This window comes from Opisthocomus hoazin, chromosome 5 (genome assembly GCF_030867145.1).
Source record: "Opisthocomus hoazin isolate bOpiHoa1 chromosome 5, bOpiHoa1.hap1, whole genome shotgun sequence".
Classification (NCBI taxonomy): Eukaryota; Metazoa; Chordata; class Aves; order Opisthocomiformes; family Opisthocomidae; genus Opisthocomus; species Opisthocomus hoazin.
In genome coordinates this window covers 19,458,160-19,480,168 of record NC_134418.1, presented here as the reverse complement: position 1 = coordinate 19,480,168, position 22,009 = coordinate 19,458,160, and the positions used below count along the sequence as shown (strand labels likewise).

The following is a 22,009-nucleotide window of genomic DNA, read 5'->3' as shown; positions in this document are numbered from 1 at the left end:
AACTAAAAATATAAAATCATCAATGTAACTTCAATTCCCCACCAACTCTGTGTTCCTCCTAGTATAATGAAGCAGATGAACCTTTTAATGGTCACAAAATGTCTAAGGGAACACGTATCAAATGCATACACTTAGTTAAGTAATGAGATAATTTATCTAAAGATCCATATAACCTATTTAAATAAAAAAAAAGGAAGCTGCTACAGAAACCCTGATCAAAGTCAAAAAAAACAGAAAGTCCAAACTTATTTGGCATTACAGGCTTTTTTTGCATACAAGTTATTTTCTATAGCTGTAAAGATAGACTAAAACGAAGTTACTGTGTTTAATTTTTTTAATGTAAGTTGTACATAAGAAAAACTGCAGCTGGAATCTGGAAGGTACCCACTCATCTACGAAGTTTCTCACTTAACATGCTGACCAGGATCAAAACTGCTTAGTCTGAGGTGACAAGTTCAAAGCCCACCTTTTTATAGCCATAGGCAACAGAACAACCACCAGCCAAGACAAACATATTCCATCTTCATGACCTTTTTTTTAAGCGTATGATGCAGATTATTCTTTCTAATCTGTGTAAGTGACAGCTCTGGAACATACCGCCATAGCAGTCAAGAATTCAAGCTCAAATTGGCTCTTCGGTTGTTTTTAAGCAGTGCACCACATATGCCCCTGACACTCAAGGAAAGCAACATACTGAAAAAACTATTTTGTCCCATCAACCTCATCACAAGTCCCAGTTTGAAATGCATGGTGCTTCTCAATACAGTAATTCAAGGCATTCCTGGACACCAGACTACATGTTACTATCTGATATTTATTTTATCCCTACAGTGATTACACTACATATGTCAATAGACTGCTACCAACACAATCCACAAGGTGAAAAAAGATATTGGACAGCAATTTTGCAAAATTAGGTTTTAGAATTTCATAAAGCTTCAGAATTTCTTGCCTGTTAATCTTAGGGCTGAATTCAAACAATTAAGCTTGTTCAGCCTCTCAGGGCTCATTCTTCATAAACTTAGTTCCATCTAAAGGTCTTTCCAATGTAAAGATTTTTCCATCGATTCCCATGTAGATATATACAAACAGATCCAGTTTTACATAGCTCCATGGTTTAGTTCACTTAGTTATTGCTCCCTTAAAGTTCAATGTGACTACTGATGAGAGCAAAATAATCTGAGAAATATTCTTATGGACCCACAGGTTTGCTTCCACATTTCAAAACAAGCAAGAAGTCAGCTTTGAGATCTAGATATCCATAATTCTGCAGTTTAAAATGTCATGTTCCTTTTTGTTAATCAAGAACCAGAAATTCTAATTCCTTTAAGCAGAAGAAATTTAAATCACACATGTAGAAGATTAACACACAATTTAGAGTGAAAGAAATTGGTCCTGAAAAGGAAGGACTACAGTACTGCAATAACAGAGACAAGTGAAGGTGCAGTTTAATAATAAATAGAAAAAAATGCTTAATCCATCAACAACAAAAAATCTGAATTGTGATCTTGCAAGTCATACTCCCAAATTAGTAGAAGGAAATTTTTCAGTGTAAAAGACAGAGCTAGAAAGAAGTTAATGACTAACAGAAGACTTGATCTGAACGTTGCTTAAAAAGCAAACCTTACCTACATAAAAACAAGAAAGATATACTCTGGTGTTTGTGGATCTACTTTATTATCAAAGTAAGGTCATTTAAAAAACAAGTATTTTCTTACTTTAGCAAATTTATATATGAAAGCATGTATATGCTATGACTGCAAAACTGAAGTAGTAGGAAGAAAAATGTTTCAAAGTAACAGTTACATTTATAATCAGAAAAGTATAATGTGAAGATGGAATTCTTAGACACCAAACCTGAACAAATGATTAAGTAAGAGATAAAATTCATTCATCTCTTCTCTTTGCTAAATAGTTCGGACTTCAACCTGTAAACCCATGATTACAGATCAAAAACTACATGGGAAAACATGCAGGGTAAAGACTTTGTGAAGTTAGTCTCTAATCAGAAGCTATTCACGGACAAAAATTCCTGTTTACATTTTAAGGACCTATTAGATTCATATACTAGACAATAATGACAAACGGTAACTGAAGGGACAATGAAATCACTCAGTATCTGTATTTTTGTCAAAGTTCTGTATAATACAAAAAAAAGCACTAGAGTACGATGACATAATATTCACTGATTATGAAGTTCTTCAGGCAGGCTGCCTTTCAATAAATGCAACAGCATTCTGACAAGGACACACCATCACTTTAGAAGGATACTTCACAAGCAGAATACTTGTGCTAGTATGTAACTTTCTATATAAGCAGTTAATGCCTTAGATTAGGAGTTACCTATAGTTCACATGGCCCACACAACTGCACACACTGTTAACACACTGGTGCATGTGCTTCTGTACAGACTTTAAAATCTAAGTTAATAGATTAAGTTCATGAAGTAACCTAACAATAAATAGCACTACCCTCATGACTACCAAGTGAGCTTCGCACTTGGAATTAGTGTTTCAATCTATATTTTTACTTTGCCTTTCACAAAACTAAAACATTTGTTCTTTGAGCACTAAGTGAACTGAGCGAATACACAAATTCAATAAATTACTGGTCTTTAATTAATCCTCTATTTTGTAGCTTCTACTTTGAATAATTTCATCCCAGTCATTGGAGTTTTTTAGAACTACACTTTCTCTACCAAAAATCTGACCATTCTTTATCACCTATGCCTAAGAATATCTAACATCACTAATTTTCATGAAGGCAATAATGGTAAATATGTCCTTTATCATACTTCAGAAAGAGGCTTCAGCTACTCTTTAACATTTTATAACAGATGCTTTCAAAGGTGTCAATTTGCTATTCTTAAGTTTCCTACAGGATTTTACGCACTGGACTTCATGGAAATGAAGTTTTCAAGACTATAATGGATAGTTCTGTTTAAAAAGAATGCTATGAACTCACACATAAGTGAATGTGAAAAAGGATGCAGGGCAAATACAGGCTAGTATCACAGTACACAACTGCTTCCAGTTCAACAGTCACTATGAACCGTTGTCAATCTCTGAGCCAGAGCCACACAGGAGTCCAGAAAACACTATTTTAGAACAGTTAACTAATATATATGGTTCTCCAATATTTCCATTTTTTCACGTCTCATGCTTAAATTTGTCTGAAATAGCAATACCCATCCAGAACACAGACTTAATAGAACAAGAGTGAGACAGGCAAGATCCCCCTTCTCCCTGGAGCTGAAACCTGAGGTAAGCACAGATGGATCACAGAATCCATGACTACAGATTGTGAAGAGCTACAGCCACTGCAGAGTAAGAACAACCAGAGAAAGCCCACCATGTTTTCTTTCAATGTATGTTGGCAGAGACCTCACCACAGCTAGCTAGCAGGCAGCATTTTGCCTGGGACAATGTGAGAAGTGAAGTTGCAGTCACATCAGCTGAACAACTGTCCCAGAACTGGCATGAAGTTCAAGGTGAAGCCCTGAAGAAACAGTGATGAGATGTTCCGTACTGCTACAGTTCAGTTTCTCAACTGAGCTAGAAAAATTGGCATTTCTCAAGCAAAAGGCAGAGAGCTCAGAAGAGATGGTGTTAGTGCTGCTAAGTAACAGAAAATGTACTGGAGAATCTCTTCTAACACTGCAATACCGTGGACTACAAAGTCTCTTGGTAGTGGCCAGAAATAAATGGATGAGGGTCCAACATCCTATAATTCTTTCAGTTTAACAAAACTGAGGCACAGCTGCAACTAAAATATATATAACTTCTTTTGCTTCTGTTACTGAATGTATCTTTAGGAAGAGACTGGGTGAACTGACAGACTGGCACACGTAAATTTTTGAGCTATTCATGGTGAATTCAAGCAAAGCTCACGTACTACCTAAAATAAACAAATTATTTTAAATACTTCAGCTTAAAGCCCCCAGAGCTCAGTCTTCCAAACACAGTAAAGACTACAAAATCATCTTCAAAGTGAAGTGAAAGAAGTAGTATACAGAAGGACCAACTTCAGGACAAAGACGGAAAATATTTGATGGATGGGCAGGTGAAAACACTCTTTAAAGGACGCTCAATATCAATAGACGCATAAAAAGTAGGTACAGACAAGCAATAGGTTGCACTGTGAAGCAGACAACAGTAAGGTAATCAAAAAAATTGGCTTGATTCAGTTTACTGGTTCTAGAGAACAGGCTAGCTTTGGAAAAATAGGTGCATATCTGGGTTTTACTTTTATTCTGCATGTAGCCAGAGGGTATGTAGAGAATGACTGAGCTATCCCAGTGACAGGTACCCTCACCCACTGAAGTCTGGCCATGCACCAACCCATTCTGATGTCTCTCAAGTTCTCAAGACAGTAACTGTGATCCAGTACCAATCCTGCATAGGGGAGGAAGGGAGGAAAAAAGATAAATCTTAACTACGCTGTCAGCAATGTAATCATCTGCAATTGCTATAATTCATGAGCAGGTCTGTATTTGTTTCCCAGGCTTATTACAACAACCTTCACTGTAATTTGCTTCTGATCCCATTGTAATCAACTACATACAGTCAGAGAAGCAGTACCAGTCTGCACTGCCTCTCTGTGCAATTGAGCTATTCCAGTGCTTGACTGTCCCCATGGTGAAGAAGTTTTGCCCTTATACCCAGTCACCACCTCTCATTTCAATTTATGCTTGTGGCCTCACCACAGCAAAGAGCCTGCCTTGAGCTTTTTGATAACCACCTCAGAGGTACTGGAAGGCTGCTGTTTTGTCCCCCACAAGTCATCTTCCAGTGGGCTTTAGTTCAGGTAGATGCAATTCTAGTCACACACCCCCTAAAATAACAGAAGCCCTAAAAGATAACTTGAGAACTGACAGAAATTAAGAGTTGTTCCAAGTAAATTATAAATCAGCTGTACTCTAATTAGAAAGAGCCTATCCCATTGGGTGCATAGAGACTGAGAGCCTTCCAAAACTCTAAATACAAGGCACAGACGCATTTTATTCTACCACCATTGCTCCAGGAATGATAGAAGTCTTCCAACTCACAGAAAGTTAATGATAGCAGAAGTCATTATTTCTCATTCCTCCTCCAAAGTTAGCCAAGAAAAGTAAAATACACTATCCGCGCATAGTAACACACAGCACTGTATAGCTTAGAAATAGTATTCTCCAAAGAAGCACGTCCACTGTTTGTCAGCAGAAGACACTACTATCACACTCATTTAAAAATACCATGTAACATCTTTTCACCAAAGCTCATTTTCAAAATACGCATAAACTTTAAAAGCACACAAACATTTTTCACTAAATTTCAGTTTTCAATGAAAGGACATGTCAGTAAACAAACCACTGAGTGTTCATGCAACAACACTTTCTACTCACAATGACTGAGCCATCAGGCTCCTCGAGTAGTTCCAACAGGTTACATGGATATGCATCTGACTGGAAGGTCTAATATCAGCTCAGGCTTTATGAGCACAAGAAATACAGAATCAACCTAGAAAACTACCCAAATATTTCCAAGCAGAAAGCTAGTGCACAGCCCTCAAATCATCTCCATGGACTGGTTTAAACATTAAGTCCTAAAAACCTGGCCCTAGATATACAGGGTCAGAATAACAGACATCAAAATAAGCAATGCCTATTTCCTCACCAGATAACCTGATATAGAGCTTGACTTAGGCTCACATCTTCAAGGAAGGCAAGCCTTGTTACTTCATGACAAAAAACATGTTGGTGTATCTGCCCTGCCAGAGGCAGAGAACGTCTGTGCACCCATGTCCAATGCCACAATCTGCTGAACTCCAACACATCTGGCAACTGCTGTCTGTCAATGTGATTTCTATGAACATGTCATCAAGTGAGAAGGCAGACCAAGAACTAAGGGCTAAGCAAAAGATTGTGCCAGTTCTTCCATTAAGAATTCTCCACAAAGATCTTCTCATCTCTAGTCAAACTACTCATAATCTCATTAAACCTAGCCATATCAAGTTTACTGACCACATGAATAAAAATTGGAATCTGAGAAGTTCAGGGCTGATCTTACTGCATTTGGATGCCTAAGTCAAAATTTTCCCCAGGTCAAGAGCCACTTTATCAGGGCTCCATTTTCCAGGCTAAATAGCAATTAGCTAATAAAGATATCTAAGTTAGTTTTGATTTAACATCAAATACCAATTAGACATTTGTTTTGTTAAATTTTCTGAAAGGAAGCAGGACACAGACACTACTGCAAATTCAGTTTCTTACTTGTGTAGGATGTGGTAAAAGTTATTTTGCAAACTATAGTACTACACTATACTAGTGTACACTAACACTCACCTATTATCTGTTCTTCATTTTCTTCTCACACAGGCTTGATGTGAAGTCGAAAATGACCACATTCCTCCCATACCCAAATCAATTCTCCATACTTTATGCAGAACACTGTTCTGCACAGAGAATCAGGAGTCTCTACTCCATTTGCTTCTTTTAAGAGGCTTTCCAGTATAAGCAGAGCTAGGACAAGCTCTTTTGTTTAGTTGCTGGGGTTTTGGTTTTTTTTGGGGGGTTTTTTGGGTTTTTTTGTTTGGTTGGTTGTTTTTTTTTTTTGCTAAGATGAAAGAGAGAAGCTAAGGCTTTTGTTTCTGGAAGCTTCTGTATTCCTTAGTGTTTCAACAGAAAGGATATTTTTATAAATATCTGGTCATTAATCTTATTTTTTAATGCTATAGGCGGAATTAAAGTGTGAAAAACAAAGTAAACAAAACACAAAACTACAGCCTGGACAGCCTCACCTCAGTGCCTGGGACAGTGATAGAGCAAAACAGAGATATTTCTAGACACAGTAAGGACAAGACGATGACTGAGAGCAGTCAGCATGAATTTACAATTGGGCAAATCATGCTCGACCAGCCTGATAGCCTCCTGCAATGAATAAGGAACCTGGCAGATGAGGGGAAGACAGTGGATGTTGTTTACCTTGACTTCAGCAAAGCTTCTGATGCTGTCTCTCATAACAGTTGTCCTCACAGACAAACTGATGAAGTACAGGCTACAAAAGCAGATGGTGAGGTGGACTGAAAATTGTCTGAAGTGCTAAGTTCAAAGGACTGTGATCAGTGGCACAAAGTCCAGCTGGAGAACAGTCAGTAGTGGTGCACCCCAGGGGTCTGCACTGGAGCCAGTACTGTTCAACATCTTCTTCCACAGCCTGGAAGATGGGACAGAGTGCACCCTCAGCATGTTTGCAGATGATACAAAACTGGAAGGAATGACTGATGCACCAGGTGCACGCACTGCCTGTCAGGGGAACCTGGACAGGCTCCAGAATTGGTCAAAACAGAACATCATGAAGCTCAACAAAAGCGAAACGCAAAGTCCTTCATCTGGGGAGGAATAAACCCAGCACACACTGGAGATCAGCACACACAGTTGGAGAGCAGCTTTGCAGAGAAAGGCCTGGGGTCCTGGTGAACAAGAAATCAAACTGGAGCCAGCAATGTGGCCTTGCACACTGACCAACAGCATCCTGGGCTGTATGAGGCAAAGTGTTGCCAGCAGGTAATCCTTCGCCTCTACTCAGCACTGGTGAGACACCTGGTGAGCTGTGCCCAGTGCTGAACTCACCACTGCAAGAGAGACATGGGCATACTGAAGCAACTTCAGAGAAGGGCCACAAAGATGATTAAGCAGACAGACTGAAGCATCTGTCACAGCCGGACAGGTCAAGAGAACTGCGACTGTTTAGCCTGGGAAGAAGGCTCAGAGGGACCTCAATGTGTATAAATGCATCATGTGTATAAGCAAGTGATGCATTTTCTTCCTGAGTAAAGAAGACTGAGCCAGAGTCTTCTCAAGGGTGCACAGCGAAAGGACAAGAGGCAGCAAGCACAAATCAAAATACAGAAAATTACATTTAAACATAAGAAAAGTCTTTGACTGAGGGTGGTCAAACACTGGAACAGGTTGCCCAGAGAGGCTGTAGATTCTCCATTGTTAGAGACATTCAAAACCCAACTGGAAACAGCCCTCAGCCAACTGCTCCGATTGACCTTGCATTAATCGGTGGCATGGGATTAGACAATTCACAAAATGCTCCTTCAAACATCCACAGTCCTGTGAGGCTAATTCATTGGATTTTATTCTATAATATATACCACAAAACAGGAAACAGAAGTTATAAAACCTTCATAAAGTCATACAGGATCAAGTATGAGATGAAGCAAGGGTGATCTTTGACAACACCTGGGATTACTTTGGGGGGAGGAAGCAAAGAGGGTAGAGGAAGTTGACCTATTACATGGAACTTTGCAAGAGTTTGGACAGATTGTTTAGAAAGGCAAGAAGGGCCTGCAGATAGGATAGACCGGCTTGCAACTGTCTTTCTGGCACTGAGTTACCACAGTTAAATTTTCAAGTATTTTTCTGTAGCACCTGTACAGGCATCCTGCCAAACTAAAGTCAGAAAGACTGGTGTGTCTTAAAAAAATGAAGGGAGACTTTGCCACATTGTATTTGACTATTGGTCTAGACTATTATTAAAGACAAGCCAGCACAATGCACTACATGCTATGAAGGAAAATAAAACATTTCTTCTGATGAAGTTTCAACCAGACTCTTCAGAGTAAATGAGGTAACATAACAGTATGAGTCACTGAAGTGGCAGCCATGAAGCCAGATCCCTCATATGTTTTGGAGTTGAACTGTAAAATTCCAGATAGAACTGTGGCTTCTGCAATTAAAATAAGGAGTATCTTAGATGGTCTTTGAAATATGTTATATTAAAGTGTAATGACAACTCAGTTTTCACCTGTGGCCATCTAACATTAAATCTGGTTTTTAAAAAAATATTGAACTGGCTTTGCAACAGATAAATAAGATTTTTACAGAGTAAAACTACAATGTACAGCTTTAAGATTAATATCAGCGCTCTATAGCACCAATTTAAAATAGCTTCCAAAAACAAAACACTATTTGGAAAAAAAAAAAAAAACATTGACACAACAGTTCTGTACAATCAGATTTGGTTTCAACATTTTGCAACAGTGCAAATTACCCATTTCAGAGGAAGCGAGAAAGAAGAGCATCCAGCAAACAATGTCACAAAGGATGAGCACAAAACAGATGTGGGAAAAATAAACAGCCTTTCTGCCCTGGAATTTGTAAAGAGGTCTGCAAAGAACAAACAGGACTTCTCACTGCAATTTGACTTCTAGACCTATAAAAGGAGTCCCATGAGAAAAGACACTCGGATGAATAAAATATACTAAAAATAATAGCGAACATTTACAAGGCTTTTAAAATAAGAATACGGCTCTTGGACTTAAAGTTTTATGAAATATTTTGTAGTATTCTGCAATCAAAATGTAGCTGTAATCTAATTTTTAAAATTCCATTAGGACATGGTATCTTTTTAAATACTGTCTTCCAAGACAGCCTTTGTCTATTTCTCATTTAACAGACATTTTTAGAGAAGATACTTGAAGTTGCTTCAACAAAAGTCTGCTAATGCAGAATAATCACTGTAGGTTTTTTGGTGGTTTTTTTTTTTTTTTTTTTTTAAACTGTAAATACCGGTGCCCCAGTACAGTTTGTGTATGATGGTCTCACATTCCTTTGGTAAGTGATTAGCACCGCAGGCTTCATGGTCTCCTCCTTGCTCCAAGATGAGGAATGTGCTATGCCTTGCCCTTCAACTATGTAGGATTAGCTAAAAGAAGGATTTTTCACATCCATAATTAACAAGGAATAACTGTTCACCCCCTTCAGGGCTGTTCAAAAACATATTCTCTACCTGAACTCATTATTCTTCCACTAGTCATCACACATGCGTGAAGGTATTAACCCTTCAAATGCTCATATATTCAGACCGGAGCCAGACAGGTGATTAAGTATCAATGCTTTAAAGGGGATAAAAATCAAAACATCAAGCAGCATTAATAAACAAGCACATGCATTAACACCTCAGGTTGTAGGCAGTCCTATCTAGACCTTCCTGACTGCAGTAGTCAGAAACTGTTCAGAATGTACCCTAATTGAAAAATTACTTCTCAGGCTTCAGTAATGAACTTGCACACACCAAAATGAAGACTATGATTCAGTGAGAAATTAAATTGGAGACTAACTTCTATCTAAAGACATAAGAACTCCTTCTAAGAGCTCAGTACAACTTCCATACCACATAACACAAAGCCTTACTACCAAAAAAGCTGCTTTCATCAAGACTACGCATAGTCAAGCACAACAAGTTGATGTATCATTCATTTACTGGCTGTGCTTTTAGCTGTGACAGTGACACAAATGATTCCTGGAACAGTAGCAGTGACTCTACTGCTAACACAACATTTTTCAACCAGGGGTCCTAAAACTCTGCACTAGCCTTTAAACTCCACAACTAAGCTTCTGTAAATTGGGGGAAAAAAGAAATCAGATTTGGCTTCAGTTAAAACTGCATCATAAAAACAGACAACATTTGGCATTTTTTTCCAGAAGTCCTTGCCTCTGAACTTTAATCATGTAGCTCTGTAGAAGTGAAATCTGGGGGGTTTAAGATTCCTTTTCTACCACTGAAAGGGCTATATTCTACTAGAGATTCAAAAACCAGAAAGAAAGAGTTCATACCAAAACTAATTATTCTGGGATTAATTTATTGGCACAGCTCACATTTAAAGAATCACTGAAAATCCTGCTATTCCTCTTTAAAACGTTACTATTTTCCTACTCGAAATTTACATTTTATGGATAGAGCTAGTCAAATAATTAGAATAAAACTGCAATCTCATGTCACGCATCTATACATAACAAAAAGTTAGCACAGATTTATTTTAATCTCTGGAAAGCATGTTTTACCCTATCAGTGATACAGTAAGTCTGCTCACTAAGAAAGAACATACACATAATAGTGTGGCCCCTTCCCAGACTAGACAAAAAGAACAGTACTAGTTTATCTAGTCTATTTTGAAACAGCTGCTAATTCCCACGATAATTGGCCAGGCCTCGTGGGCAGTATTGCTCAAGACAAGCTGTGTTTGCTTTTATCCTAGACGGAACATTTTATTTCTTAGTCCATCCTGCTATACCTTTCTAAGATGAGATGCTCTGTAAAACACCATACATTCAGAGATCGTTAACTCAGAAGTGAATTTTGGTTTTCTAATTTCAAAACCTGCTAACACAGCTTAATAGTTTATCACATTTATCAAACTAGGTTAAAGCCCAAACAGAAAACTAACATGTAATATGTGAAATACAGCTAAAAACTACTTTATTATACTGAATTGCATTTAATATCTTTCACAAAATTGACCTCTATGTATTGAGGTTATAATTAAGCCCTTGCTGCACAAGCTGCAAACATAACAATTTCATATTTAGATTTATATTCAGAAAAGAGATCCAAGTAGTACTTCAGTGTGTTTACTATGGAGAAAAAAAACTCTTCCTGGAAACTATGTAGCTAAAATACACTTCTGTGCCTCAATACATCTGTAACTTTCAAATTGTTCATCCACAGCACAAACAAAACTTCAATGATTTTCACTACTACTCAGTCAAACACTCTTAAATACACTCCTAAGTAAATGCTCTCTTCTTAAGTTTTAATAACTTGTTTTAATGTACTTGTAGAGATAGATCCCCAACAAACAGCAAATACAGACAATTCTTCAGTTTTAGAATTATGTTGTAAAAATTTAGAAAAATGCATGAACTGTAACAAAACATTTAATTCTTGAAATACTTTTCTCCATCATTCAGTAATACATTGTTAGAAGCGTGAAAATACAACAGAGTGCTTTCCGTTTAAAAGCTATTTCAAGTACCAACTTGAAGTTCAACCCTTACAGCATTCTTTTGAATTCAGGATTTCAGCTTACTCACATCATGCAGCTCAGAGGGGGTGGTTTTTGGGGAGGTATGGGGGGATGTAAATATTTAGCTCAGATAGAAACTCAGAAGTTGCAGTTGTTCTAGAGCCCATGAGTAACATTTTACATCCACGCTAGTTTTCAGGAGAAATCAGTTTCATGGGGCATGGGTTTTTTTTTTCCGTTTGTGGGTTTTTTCTTAGTTTAAGTCTACATAGATAGCTCTTTAGAGCTCCTAAGCTAAAAAATAGACATTTTAGAAATAAATTATATTAACTCAAGTATCAAAAGTGTAGGCACTTGGCCTGGAAACTTTAGGCCACACAACCTTTCTCACAAGAGTGGTCAGTGGGAGTACTCATGCAAACCAAGTTATTCACGTGGCAAATGTCTGCAGAATCAGACTCCAAATTAGCATTTTAGGGGCATACTGCTGCCTCAACACATTATTCACAAATACAGGAAGAAAAATGCAGGCAGTTTTCAAACGAATGCTGTAAGCTCTTCCTATCCTGACATCATTTCGATGTTCAGCATAGTCTTAGAATGATCACAGCTGGCATCTCAGCTACTAGACATAGAAAAATTATGGTTAAAAACAATGTTCCTATCAGCCAAAAAATATTTTTACCTAAATGAAAAGGTAGCTGCTCTGCTATGTAAACAAGTGAAGACCATATTTAGCCCTCAAAACCCGACTACATTGTATTTCTGGAGTACAAAGAACTGTACAGAAATTTTAGACCTAAGTAGCTTATAATAGAACTGGTTCAACAGTCTATAGCAGCTGTCTTCAACCAAATTTTATACTTCCCTCAAGTTGACAATAGCTTGTAAGAACGCTGGGATACTTTGAGCAGTAGCTGCAACACCACAGAAGGTGGTCTTGGGGATGACAAATTGACTACACTTTTTAAGTAATTTCTAAGGCTGTGTCTAATAATAGTGTTAAAGTTTTCAGAAAGTGGAGATTTTCAGTTTATATTCAACTTGTTTTCTTAAGAGACTATTTCAAACTATTATAAACATTACACCCAAGATGAAAGCTTTATAAAGAGAGAAGAAACAAGTGTTTCATTTCACGTTCTCATAAGGAATCATTTCAATAGGTTTTGTCTCCCATAATAAGCAGCGGTTTCTGGAAATTCTTAAAGGTTATGGAAATTCTCCATGCCTTGACCCTTTGTGCCTTCCTGCCATGACGCACAGTGAAACTCACTAATACATTAGTGTGGTCTATGTAAGAGAGGTTCAGACAACATCTGGTCACATCCCAATCTTTTCTTTATGGGATCTGCAACATACTGAAAAGCCATATGCTTTTTAGAGGCCTTACTCAAAGGAATATGGGCTCATAATACAGGTTACTAGTCAATACAGAAAGTCTCGCGGATGTTAAATATAGGACAGACAAGTTTGTAATTAATCCAAGAGTTTTTGACACCGCCTCAGGCTGTACACAAAGGTACAAGCTGTGTCACTGGAAAAACAGTTCACAGAAGGTTGTTTCAGCAGACAGATCATCTACACAACACAGACCACGGAATGCAGCCATTCAAGATACAGGCAGTAAAGAAAGCCATATTCATGGCAGACTTACTAGCTCAGGCGGTGTTGTATCAAATCGGTCTGGACCAGAGCTAGTACCTCCTTAAACGCTGAGCCTTCAGACAAGACTGCCAGAGATTGTAACTAAGTGGAAATTGTGGTGTATATCCATTTATTTGGCCAAAGGCTTCAGAGGAGTATCCAACATAAAAGCAAAATTACCTCCAGCTTCACCAGAGTCTCTCCAGCAACCCAGCAAGTTTCCACAACTCTAAAATCTAGCTGATTAAGTTGCTAGTTTCCATCTTGTTTTCCTTCCCAGCTCTTACATAGTAGGCACTACTATATGATCATTTATTGCTAACTAAACATTTTTACTTTAAAGCTACAGCAGTAACAATCACTTGTTATGGCGATGTTTATTGTGGTTTTGGTTTCCATTGCACTTCTACAAATACACTGGTGTGACACAAATTCCTGTTATGGAGCATACTAGGTCTAAATGTATGTAGCAGTATATACACAAAGCTATTTAGCACGCTAGAGATTTCCTGTTGCTTAACTAAACCATAGGAGAAACATTTCTATCCACCTGAAAGAGGCATACATAGGTTTCATCAAATCATATCTTCAATAGTTTTCTTCTGAAGAGAAGGTTGAGAGCTTCTTCTCTCAGAGATTAATTTTACAAAGCATTTCAGGTCTTCAATTTCCACTTCCCATACAGGGAGTTAAAGATATTCAGTGTTTTGCAGAACAAAAGAGTTCTAATCTACAGATTTACAGATCTACAAATGAGTATTCACAATGAGTAAATCACTGATCAACCAAACAGTTTCCTGGAAATAAGGGTAATTGGCCTAAAAAGAAGTTATTTTGTAACTGAAATTCCAGTTCAAAAACAAAAAATTCAAATGTACCACTTAACCTAGAGAGATGGATTTACTTTTTTTTCCCCAAAGGGATACTACCGTGAAAGTCTGTTCTTTACGTTAAAGAGAGTACTGAACTACAGGAAACACTTTTAAAATTCAGCCTGTAAGCGCTAGCACAAGATATTCCAACATAAGAAATACTACATGTAAACAACCTTATAAACCAAATTAAGTTTGCTTAAGTTGCAGTAAGGTTCACTTGTACCTTCCATTCGCTCGCTAACAGGACTACATCAGGTATTCTTTGACAGTAGTTTGGCACATTACACTTACAGGGAAAGTGTGACTTCCTACACTCACATATTGAAAAAAATTAAAAGCTTTAAAGTGCTTTCTATTTAATGTATAGAAGAAAATACTTTAAGAAAGTGCTTTCTATTTTATGTATAAAAGAAAATACTTTAAGAAAGTACCCACAAGTTTCCCGAGAAATCATTCTGAATTTCAGAATCCCAAGGAGATGAACTGGCTGTCAGATAACAATGCGCCTTCATCAGATGGACTTGGCAGTTGTAAATAAGAGGCATTTTCTCAGCTTTTCCTCACAAATATGAAATATTTGCTCTTAGCCAACAGCTGGGGCGGTTTAAAGACATCCTGCATATATATTCAAATTACAAGTCACCCACACACCTAACACTGCCTGAATTCCAGCAAATTAAAGAAACTGATGAGTACTGGAGCAGATGCAAAAAAAATTCTGAAGACAGAACAGATTCTAACTTTGTAGGTCTATATGACTAAAATGTCAACTGTGATAGTTTGCCTGCTGAAGAGGCAACAAAAATAATCCACAAAAGTAGCCACAACTATCAGGATTTCTCTTCAGAACTAGTATCTTATGTCACTGGAAAATATCTACTGTTTTGCAAAGATTTTTCAGGTTTTTCAAGAGAGAAAAAAACCCCCCAAAAAAAAGAAATGGCAAAGTGTGAACACTACAAACAAGCAAGTTTATAGTAAAGTTGGTTTTTTTCGTATTACAGTTCTGTACTTCAGAAATCCTACAATTCAATGCCTCAAAATTATGACAAGTTAAAATAATTTTTGAAACATTGTTAACAAATCACATAGTGGAATCTTGATTCAAGATAACCAAGAAAAAATTCACTATATACTGTTTTAAAACTTAAGTATTTGGTGTCTCCGTGTCAAACCACATTCACAGTGAAAGCATGGATCTTTTAATGTTTATTCATGTTTCATGCATGTGTACTTACTTTTGCAATATGAACTATCCTGCTGTTTAATTTTTTAACTAGACACTATAAACCAAATTTAGGAATGTGTATATATTATTCCAATATATCCCTCAGCAGGAGAAGCTGTACTAAACCCCTATACTTTGTACAAAGTTTAAAACACATTGTAAAAAAGCACTGCATTGAGTCTGCTTTAATATAACTTTGAAAAAATCTGACTATGCATTGCTAAGAGCAATCAATCTCATTAAAATTTATTCAAAAAAGGCTGCACTATATAATGACACTTTCTTTAGGTCAAACAGTCACTTTTGTTTATTTGAAAAAAATGTGGTAATTATCTCAAGTAGATGAAATTTCATCTATTATAGAAATATCATAATTACCCTGGTGATTACTAAGTCTCTTGAATAGCTTTGTCTATATGACCAACCAAACCATAATGGTTTGTGGTTTTTTTGTTTTAAATACACAGCAGCTGTGGATACAGAGCATAACTATAATAACACAAACAGAATGTTTAGGCCAATGCTGCTTTTGGACAGAGTAAAGCAGAAATAACTTTGTGAAGTTAAAGCAGCAGCAGATTAAAAACTAAGCAAGACCTAGGTGTGCTTAATGAAAAACTGATCTAATGAAAATGCAGCAACTGAGATGACTGATAACAAAGACACTACTCAAGTTCTATGTGAACATACATTAATACAGTGGCATTCATAGACTTTCCTAGCTCCAGAGTGAAACTTCATCCAACAATCAGCATCTTGCCTTTAACAAGTCAGATGTCATACGTTGAACAATACATTTCAAAAGATATTTTCATTTGAGAAAACGCAGCAAAATAAGGAAGTACTACTGAAAATTAAGCAGTTATTGTAAAAAGCTAAACCAGTTTAGGAATTACTCATTTCTTACATCCTACTGCAGCCAGGCAGGTGTTTGCACTTCACTAGACAAGATACTCTCATCCCTGAAGTAGTCAGCCTTTTTTTTTAAAGTCCAAATACATTTTTGAAAGCTAACAGTTTGCATTTTTTCTAAGCCTTTGTAAAAAGCTTTCATCATGTAAGAACTGGAATAGAATTCAATTACTGCTTTCATACTATGTAACAAGACAACAGTTTATAACTAGAAGTTACTTCCAATAAGACATTGTATAAAATATCCAACATCTCCAACACTAGCATCTAACGCCATACCTCTGAGAACAGGATTTTTTAGGTGTATGCATGTTTGAAGAAGCCCTTGTGCATTCAAGGGAATATACTTGATAGTATTCAAGCTATTTCCTACATGACAATTGCAGTTTATACTTCAAATCTGGACTGCTCATGAAAGCTCCCCCCTACCCGAGTCCCATATATACTGCCTTGAGAATTTCCTCTCTTGTATCTCAATAAGGATAAATATCTCAAGATGTTTTTTTTTAAAAAAAAAAAAAAACAAAAAAAACAACAACAAAAAAAAACAAACAAGAAAAAATCAGAGGCCTGAACACTTTAACACACAACTAATTTGATCAAAAAAAATCTCATACATTTAGAATTAAAAATACTTACAGCCTCTCCAGTTCTTTTAAATCCTGGAAAGCTCCTCTCTCGATAGTACTGATCTTGTTCTCCATGAGCTGACTGAAATACAGAAATTTTTATATGTAAGTTTCAATAGCACCAAGATAACTTGTTGCATTAGCAGCAGTCATTTAAAAGTGACCACAAAACGGTACAACAGTTGTTCTAGAGTGACATCCACTTTAACCTTGTCATCGACACTTTACATGGGCTCATATACCCAAAAGGGGAAAAATAATCCTCCGTGAAAGAAATAGGAATAGATATTACATTTGCTCATTTAGTTTAAGAGTCCCAAGTTAAAAAGTTACGCATACATGCCATGTGTAAACACGTACAGGCATCATTGCTCTTCAGCAAGTTCTAAGACTCCAGTTGAACAGTACGAAAGCAATATTAATCTCACACGAGAATAACAAAACAAAAACAGTGAGCTGTAGCGTGGGGAAAAAACATAAGTGAAAGACTGTACAGAGATTGTAATCATAACAGTAGTTGTGTTCTGTAAAAAAAAAAAAATTACTACAACACGATACTCTGTTTCAGAAAGAAACAGAAAAGGATTTTATATGACTACTTGCTCAAATTAAAGAGCCTTAACAAACAACCTAAGTAAATTCTGCAGTATTTTAAGCTGGTATTAGTTAGATTTTTTTCCCAAAAAAACCCAAAGCTCCACAGAATTTTAAAAGCTTCGCAATGCTTGAAACAAAATCATTTACAAAAAAATCCAAAGCAAATTACTCCTTCCCCAAATTCAGTGTTAAAGTGTTTCCTTTTGCCCACAAACTATAGAAAAGCAATAATCACCATTTGGGACTCACTTTTAAATTCAGTAAAGGAATAACTATTTTCCTTAATTTCTTTTTGCTCAGGTTGAAAGTACCCATTTTCAGTGTGAGCTATATAAATTTTCTAACCTTAAACTGAAGTCACTCCAACAGTTATTCAACCAATTTTAGCAACTCTTACTTGTAAGCTACCTGCCAAACTAAACCTTCACATTATCTTACAACCTTAAGGAGAGATTAAAAAAAATTTAACAAGTAATATCTAAGGCAATTGCTAACTTCTTCATATCAGTGTTTAACACGAGGGAAGGGCTGCAAGTTCAGATGCAGAAGCACAATAGTTACAAAGGGACAACCCATCCATCTTATAAACGGAAAGATAACTAGTTCAATGGTTTTTAGAGCAAACTGTAGCATCAGTTCTAAAAAGTATCAGTGACAGAAAGAGAAAACTTACAGAACTCGAAGGTGCCTTAGACCAGCAAAGTCGGTCTTGGTGATTCTTGTGATGTTATTTCCATTAAGATCCCTAAGAAGAATAATTTATAAGCAGCAAAATTAAAACATTCAAAAGTTACTTTCAGATTGTTTTGTTTGTTTTCACTGGAACAGTATTTTCAGAAATTAGGAGATGTAAATAAACTTAATGAGCCATTCCTACAACTAACACTGTGTGAGTTCCTGATTTCCAAGTGACTAAATGAAGGTTTGTCTTCAAAGTAGTAGTTTCAAACTTTTATTACAAAGACCTTTACAAAGGCAATCCTGCCTGCCATTATAAAGCTCACGTTCTCCTTGAACAATATAGAAACTGTCTCAATGCAGTTATAACTGCATTTAAAAAACCACTACAGCTACTACATATACATGTTACAGTATTTGTTTGAATGTTACAAAAAATAAATGACTGTAATCAAGACAATTTTCACCATTATTAAGCTACTTTCAGCTTTCATAGTATTGCTGCAAAGGCAGAATAGGGCTTAACTTCCTATGGCAAACATTAACTTTCAAATCACCATAAGGTTGTTGATGGATATGTGATGGGAAACACAATTTTATGAAAACTAAACTCTTCGCTTGCTGCGCAGGAAGTTATACCAACTGCGGAACGCAAAGCGCATTCAGAAGCAACAGAAAACCATATTTAGGCCCTAGCATTTCTGTTCATACTTCAGCCCTACTTTCTCTTCTGAAATTATATGCCACTTTCTCATAACATTTTGGGGTCAAGATACAAACTTCCCTCCATTCCTATCGCTACAGATAAAACCAGACTTGCAACTCCCGAGGTAAGCCATTAGGAAGTGGTATTGTATGGAAACTACCCTAATATAATTACAGCTCATTCCTCCCGTAGTTCGGAAAAAAAAAAAAAAAAAAACACAACACACCACCCTGTTTTTTGTGTGTTTATACCACATGTGGCCAGAACACCACTGTAAAGAAACCGCGCAAGTCTCAGCAGAAACCGGCGTCACCGATACTCAGCCGGAGTGAAATTCATCACTCGAGACGCGGGGTCACACTCCAACATTTAAATGAGTTGGAGAGCAAGAAATAATGCGTTCACCTCTCCCACTTCTCAGACCCTCCCGAAAGGCAGCCTGATACGACAGATAAACCGACCACATGCTTGCCCTCTCCCGAGGCTGTGACATACCCGAGCCGGAGGGTACCCTAACGGTCCCAAAACACCGAAGGGGGGTGGGGGAGGAAATCACACTTAGGGCACAGTTCAGCCCCGCGGGAGCGCGCAAGAGGCTGAAGCACCCCGGCGTGCCCTCGCCCAAAGGCAGATGCGTGCCTGTGCCGGGGCAGAGCCCCGCCGGGCTCCAGCTCCGCGCCGGGGCAGCGGGGCGGCTGTGCGCCCCCGGCCGCCTCCCCGCCCGCGGAGCTCCGCCGCCCGGCCCGGGGCCTGCCGGAGCGCGGCGGGGAGCCGCGGCCCGGTTCTTCCCCAGCGCCTGGGGGAAATCAAGCCGCATTAGCGAAGTTTACCGGGAAATGGGCGCCGGCGGGGGGAGAGGCGGCTCCGCCGCCGCCACCTCCAGGCGCCCCCCGGGCCTCGGAGCTGCCTGCCCCGCCGCCCCCGCTCCTCACCGCGGCTCCCTGGGACGAAAGGCAGCGCGCCGGGAGCGGCGGCCACCTCCTCCGTGTCTCCGCGCATCGCCGTGACTCGGGCACCGCCAGCAGCAGGCGAAGGGAGCGGAACACACCCCCCCCAAAGGGCGTCGGGACCCCAAACCATGCCGGCTCCGGGGGCCACCTCTGCCCCCGGCGGGAGCCCCGACGGACGCCCGCCGCCGCCCCGGCTGGGTTACTTACAGCCTCTCGGTGTTGCGGGGGATGTTCCTCGGGACGCCGCGCAGCGCCAGCCCGTGACAGTCCACGGTGCTTCCAGAGCAGGAGCACTGCGCCGGGCACGGCTGCGGCGCCGCCTCGCCCGCCATCGCCAGCAGCAGCCCCAGGGACAGGGTGAGCTTCCCCCAGCCGCACATCATCACCGCCCGACCGGGGCCCGCCGGGCTCGGCCCCGGGGAGGCGCGGGGCGCGCCGCCCTCCTCCTCGCCGCGGGGAGCGCTCGGGCAACTTTCAGTGTGCGGAGAAAGCCAAGTCCGTTCTATCCAAAGCCGAGCGGAGAAAACAAGCCCGGCAAAGTGAGGTGGGTGGCACCGATCCGCGGCCGAAGGAACTTCGCTGGGAAAGGGCCAGGCCCGGGCTCTCCCTCCCTCGCTAGCCCGTCGGGTGGCGGGGGGATGCGGCGCTCGGGTCTCGTCTTCGCACGCTCCCCGCGAAGGCGAAGCAAACCCACGGGGCTCAGGGCGCGGCGCAGCTGGGTCGGCTCCCGATCTTCCTCCGAGCCCCTTCCGAAGCCGTGACTCTCTTTCCGAGCCCCCGGCGAGAGGCCGCAGAGCCCCCTCCTCCCGCTCAGCGCCGCAGCCGCTCCCACGCGTGTCCCCCGCCGCGGGCCGCTCACAGCCCCACGGGGGGCGGCGGCAGGGCTGACACCGCGCACACACCGCCCTGCTAGAGGCGCCTCAGCAAATCATGCCCCTCTCGCAGGCATTCATCAAACTGTCTCACGGAAGGAGGAGGGAGAGGGGGGGGGGGGGGGGGGAAAAAAAAAAAGTCCAACACAGAAGATGATGTTGGGCTTGGCTTTCCACCCCCCGCGCCCCCTCCTGCTGTAAGCTCCCAAGCCAAGTTTAGCAGGAAAGGGCTGGTCCTAGAGCACGGTAATAATAAGCAGCTCGAGAAGTGATTCGTTGCCCTGCTGGAAGGGAGTTCATCCGCGACCTCCTTCTCCTCGGTGACAGATCCTCCTGCGATCCCGGGGGCACGGCGAGGCGGTCCAGGCAGCAAGCGATGCGCGACGAGAGCGGGAGGGGTGGTGGTGGCTGGGGGGGGTGCGCTATTCCCCTCCCCGTGGTCTCCCGGATACCGTGGCTTTGCTGCGGCAAAGGCACCTGATGGGAAAGGTGGGAGCTGCTCGGTCCTTCCAGGTGAGGCCAGCCCAGCGGCGGCGGGGTTGCTGCAGGAAGGGGAGCAACTTTCCTCCTCCTCTCCCCCCCCACTGGGTGCCCGACGAGGCACAGCGCCTCGGGACAGCGGCCCGATCCCGCCGGTGCACCTGAGCCGTGCCGCTGCCGACCGGCCGGGTCCCGGCGCGGCGGGCGGGAGGAGGGAGGCGAAGCGCCGGCTCCTTCCCTCGCGCCCCGCGTCCCCTCGGCTCGAACAATGGGATGGCACCGCCGCGCGCAGGCCGCCTCTCCTCTCCTCCGCTCCCCGCCGCAAGGTGCCCGCCGCCCAACCGCCGCCAGCTCCCGCGCGGCCGCACGGCGCCCCCCGCCGCCGCTCGCTCCGCCCGGCCCTGCCCGGCCCGGCGACCCTCGCCCCGCTCCCACGGAGCCAGGAGCGCCCCACGCGCCGCCCTATATAGGGGCGGCGGGGCCGCGCCTCCCCGGCCCCGCCCGCAGCGCCCCGCGCCGCGCTCACTGGCTGCGCCGCCGCCCGCCCCGGCCCGCTCGGCCCCGGGCCCGGGCCCGGAGAGCGCGGGGGGCCGGGGGGCGGGGGGGGGGCGCGCGGCGGCGCCACCACCAATGAATGAAAGTTGA

The 22,009-nt window shown here is 41.1% G+C and overlaps 1 protein-coding gene across 11 annotated transcripts in view; it reads right to left on the bottom strand.

The window, feature by feature from the left end:
* The window catches only part of SLIT2 (slit guidance ligand 2), a 271,791-nt gene extending 250,774 nt beyond the window's left edge, over positions 1-21,017 (bottom strand). For 10 of the 11 annotated variants that reach the window (XM_075420615.1, XM_075420617.1, XM_075420616.1 and 7 more), the window contains exons 1-3: positions 20,220-21,017; positions 18,352-18,423; positions 17,092-17,163 (exon numbers count right to left, since the gene is read on the bottom strand). In XM_075420615.1, coding sequence (XP_075276730.1) covers positions 17,092-17,163; positions 18,352-18,423; positions 20,220-20,395 — 320 coding nt within the window. In that variant the 5' untranslated portion in view covers positions 20,396-21,017. Of the gene's footprint in view, positions 1-17,091; positions 17,164-18,351; positions 18,424-19,892; positions 19,936-20,219 lie in introns of those variants that run through there. The other variant, XM_075420626.1, reaches the window with a different exon arrangement.
* Positions 21,018-22,009: the final 992 nt, after the last annotated feature.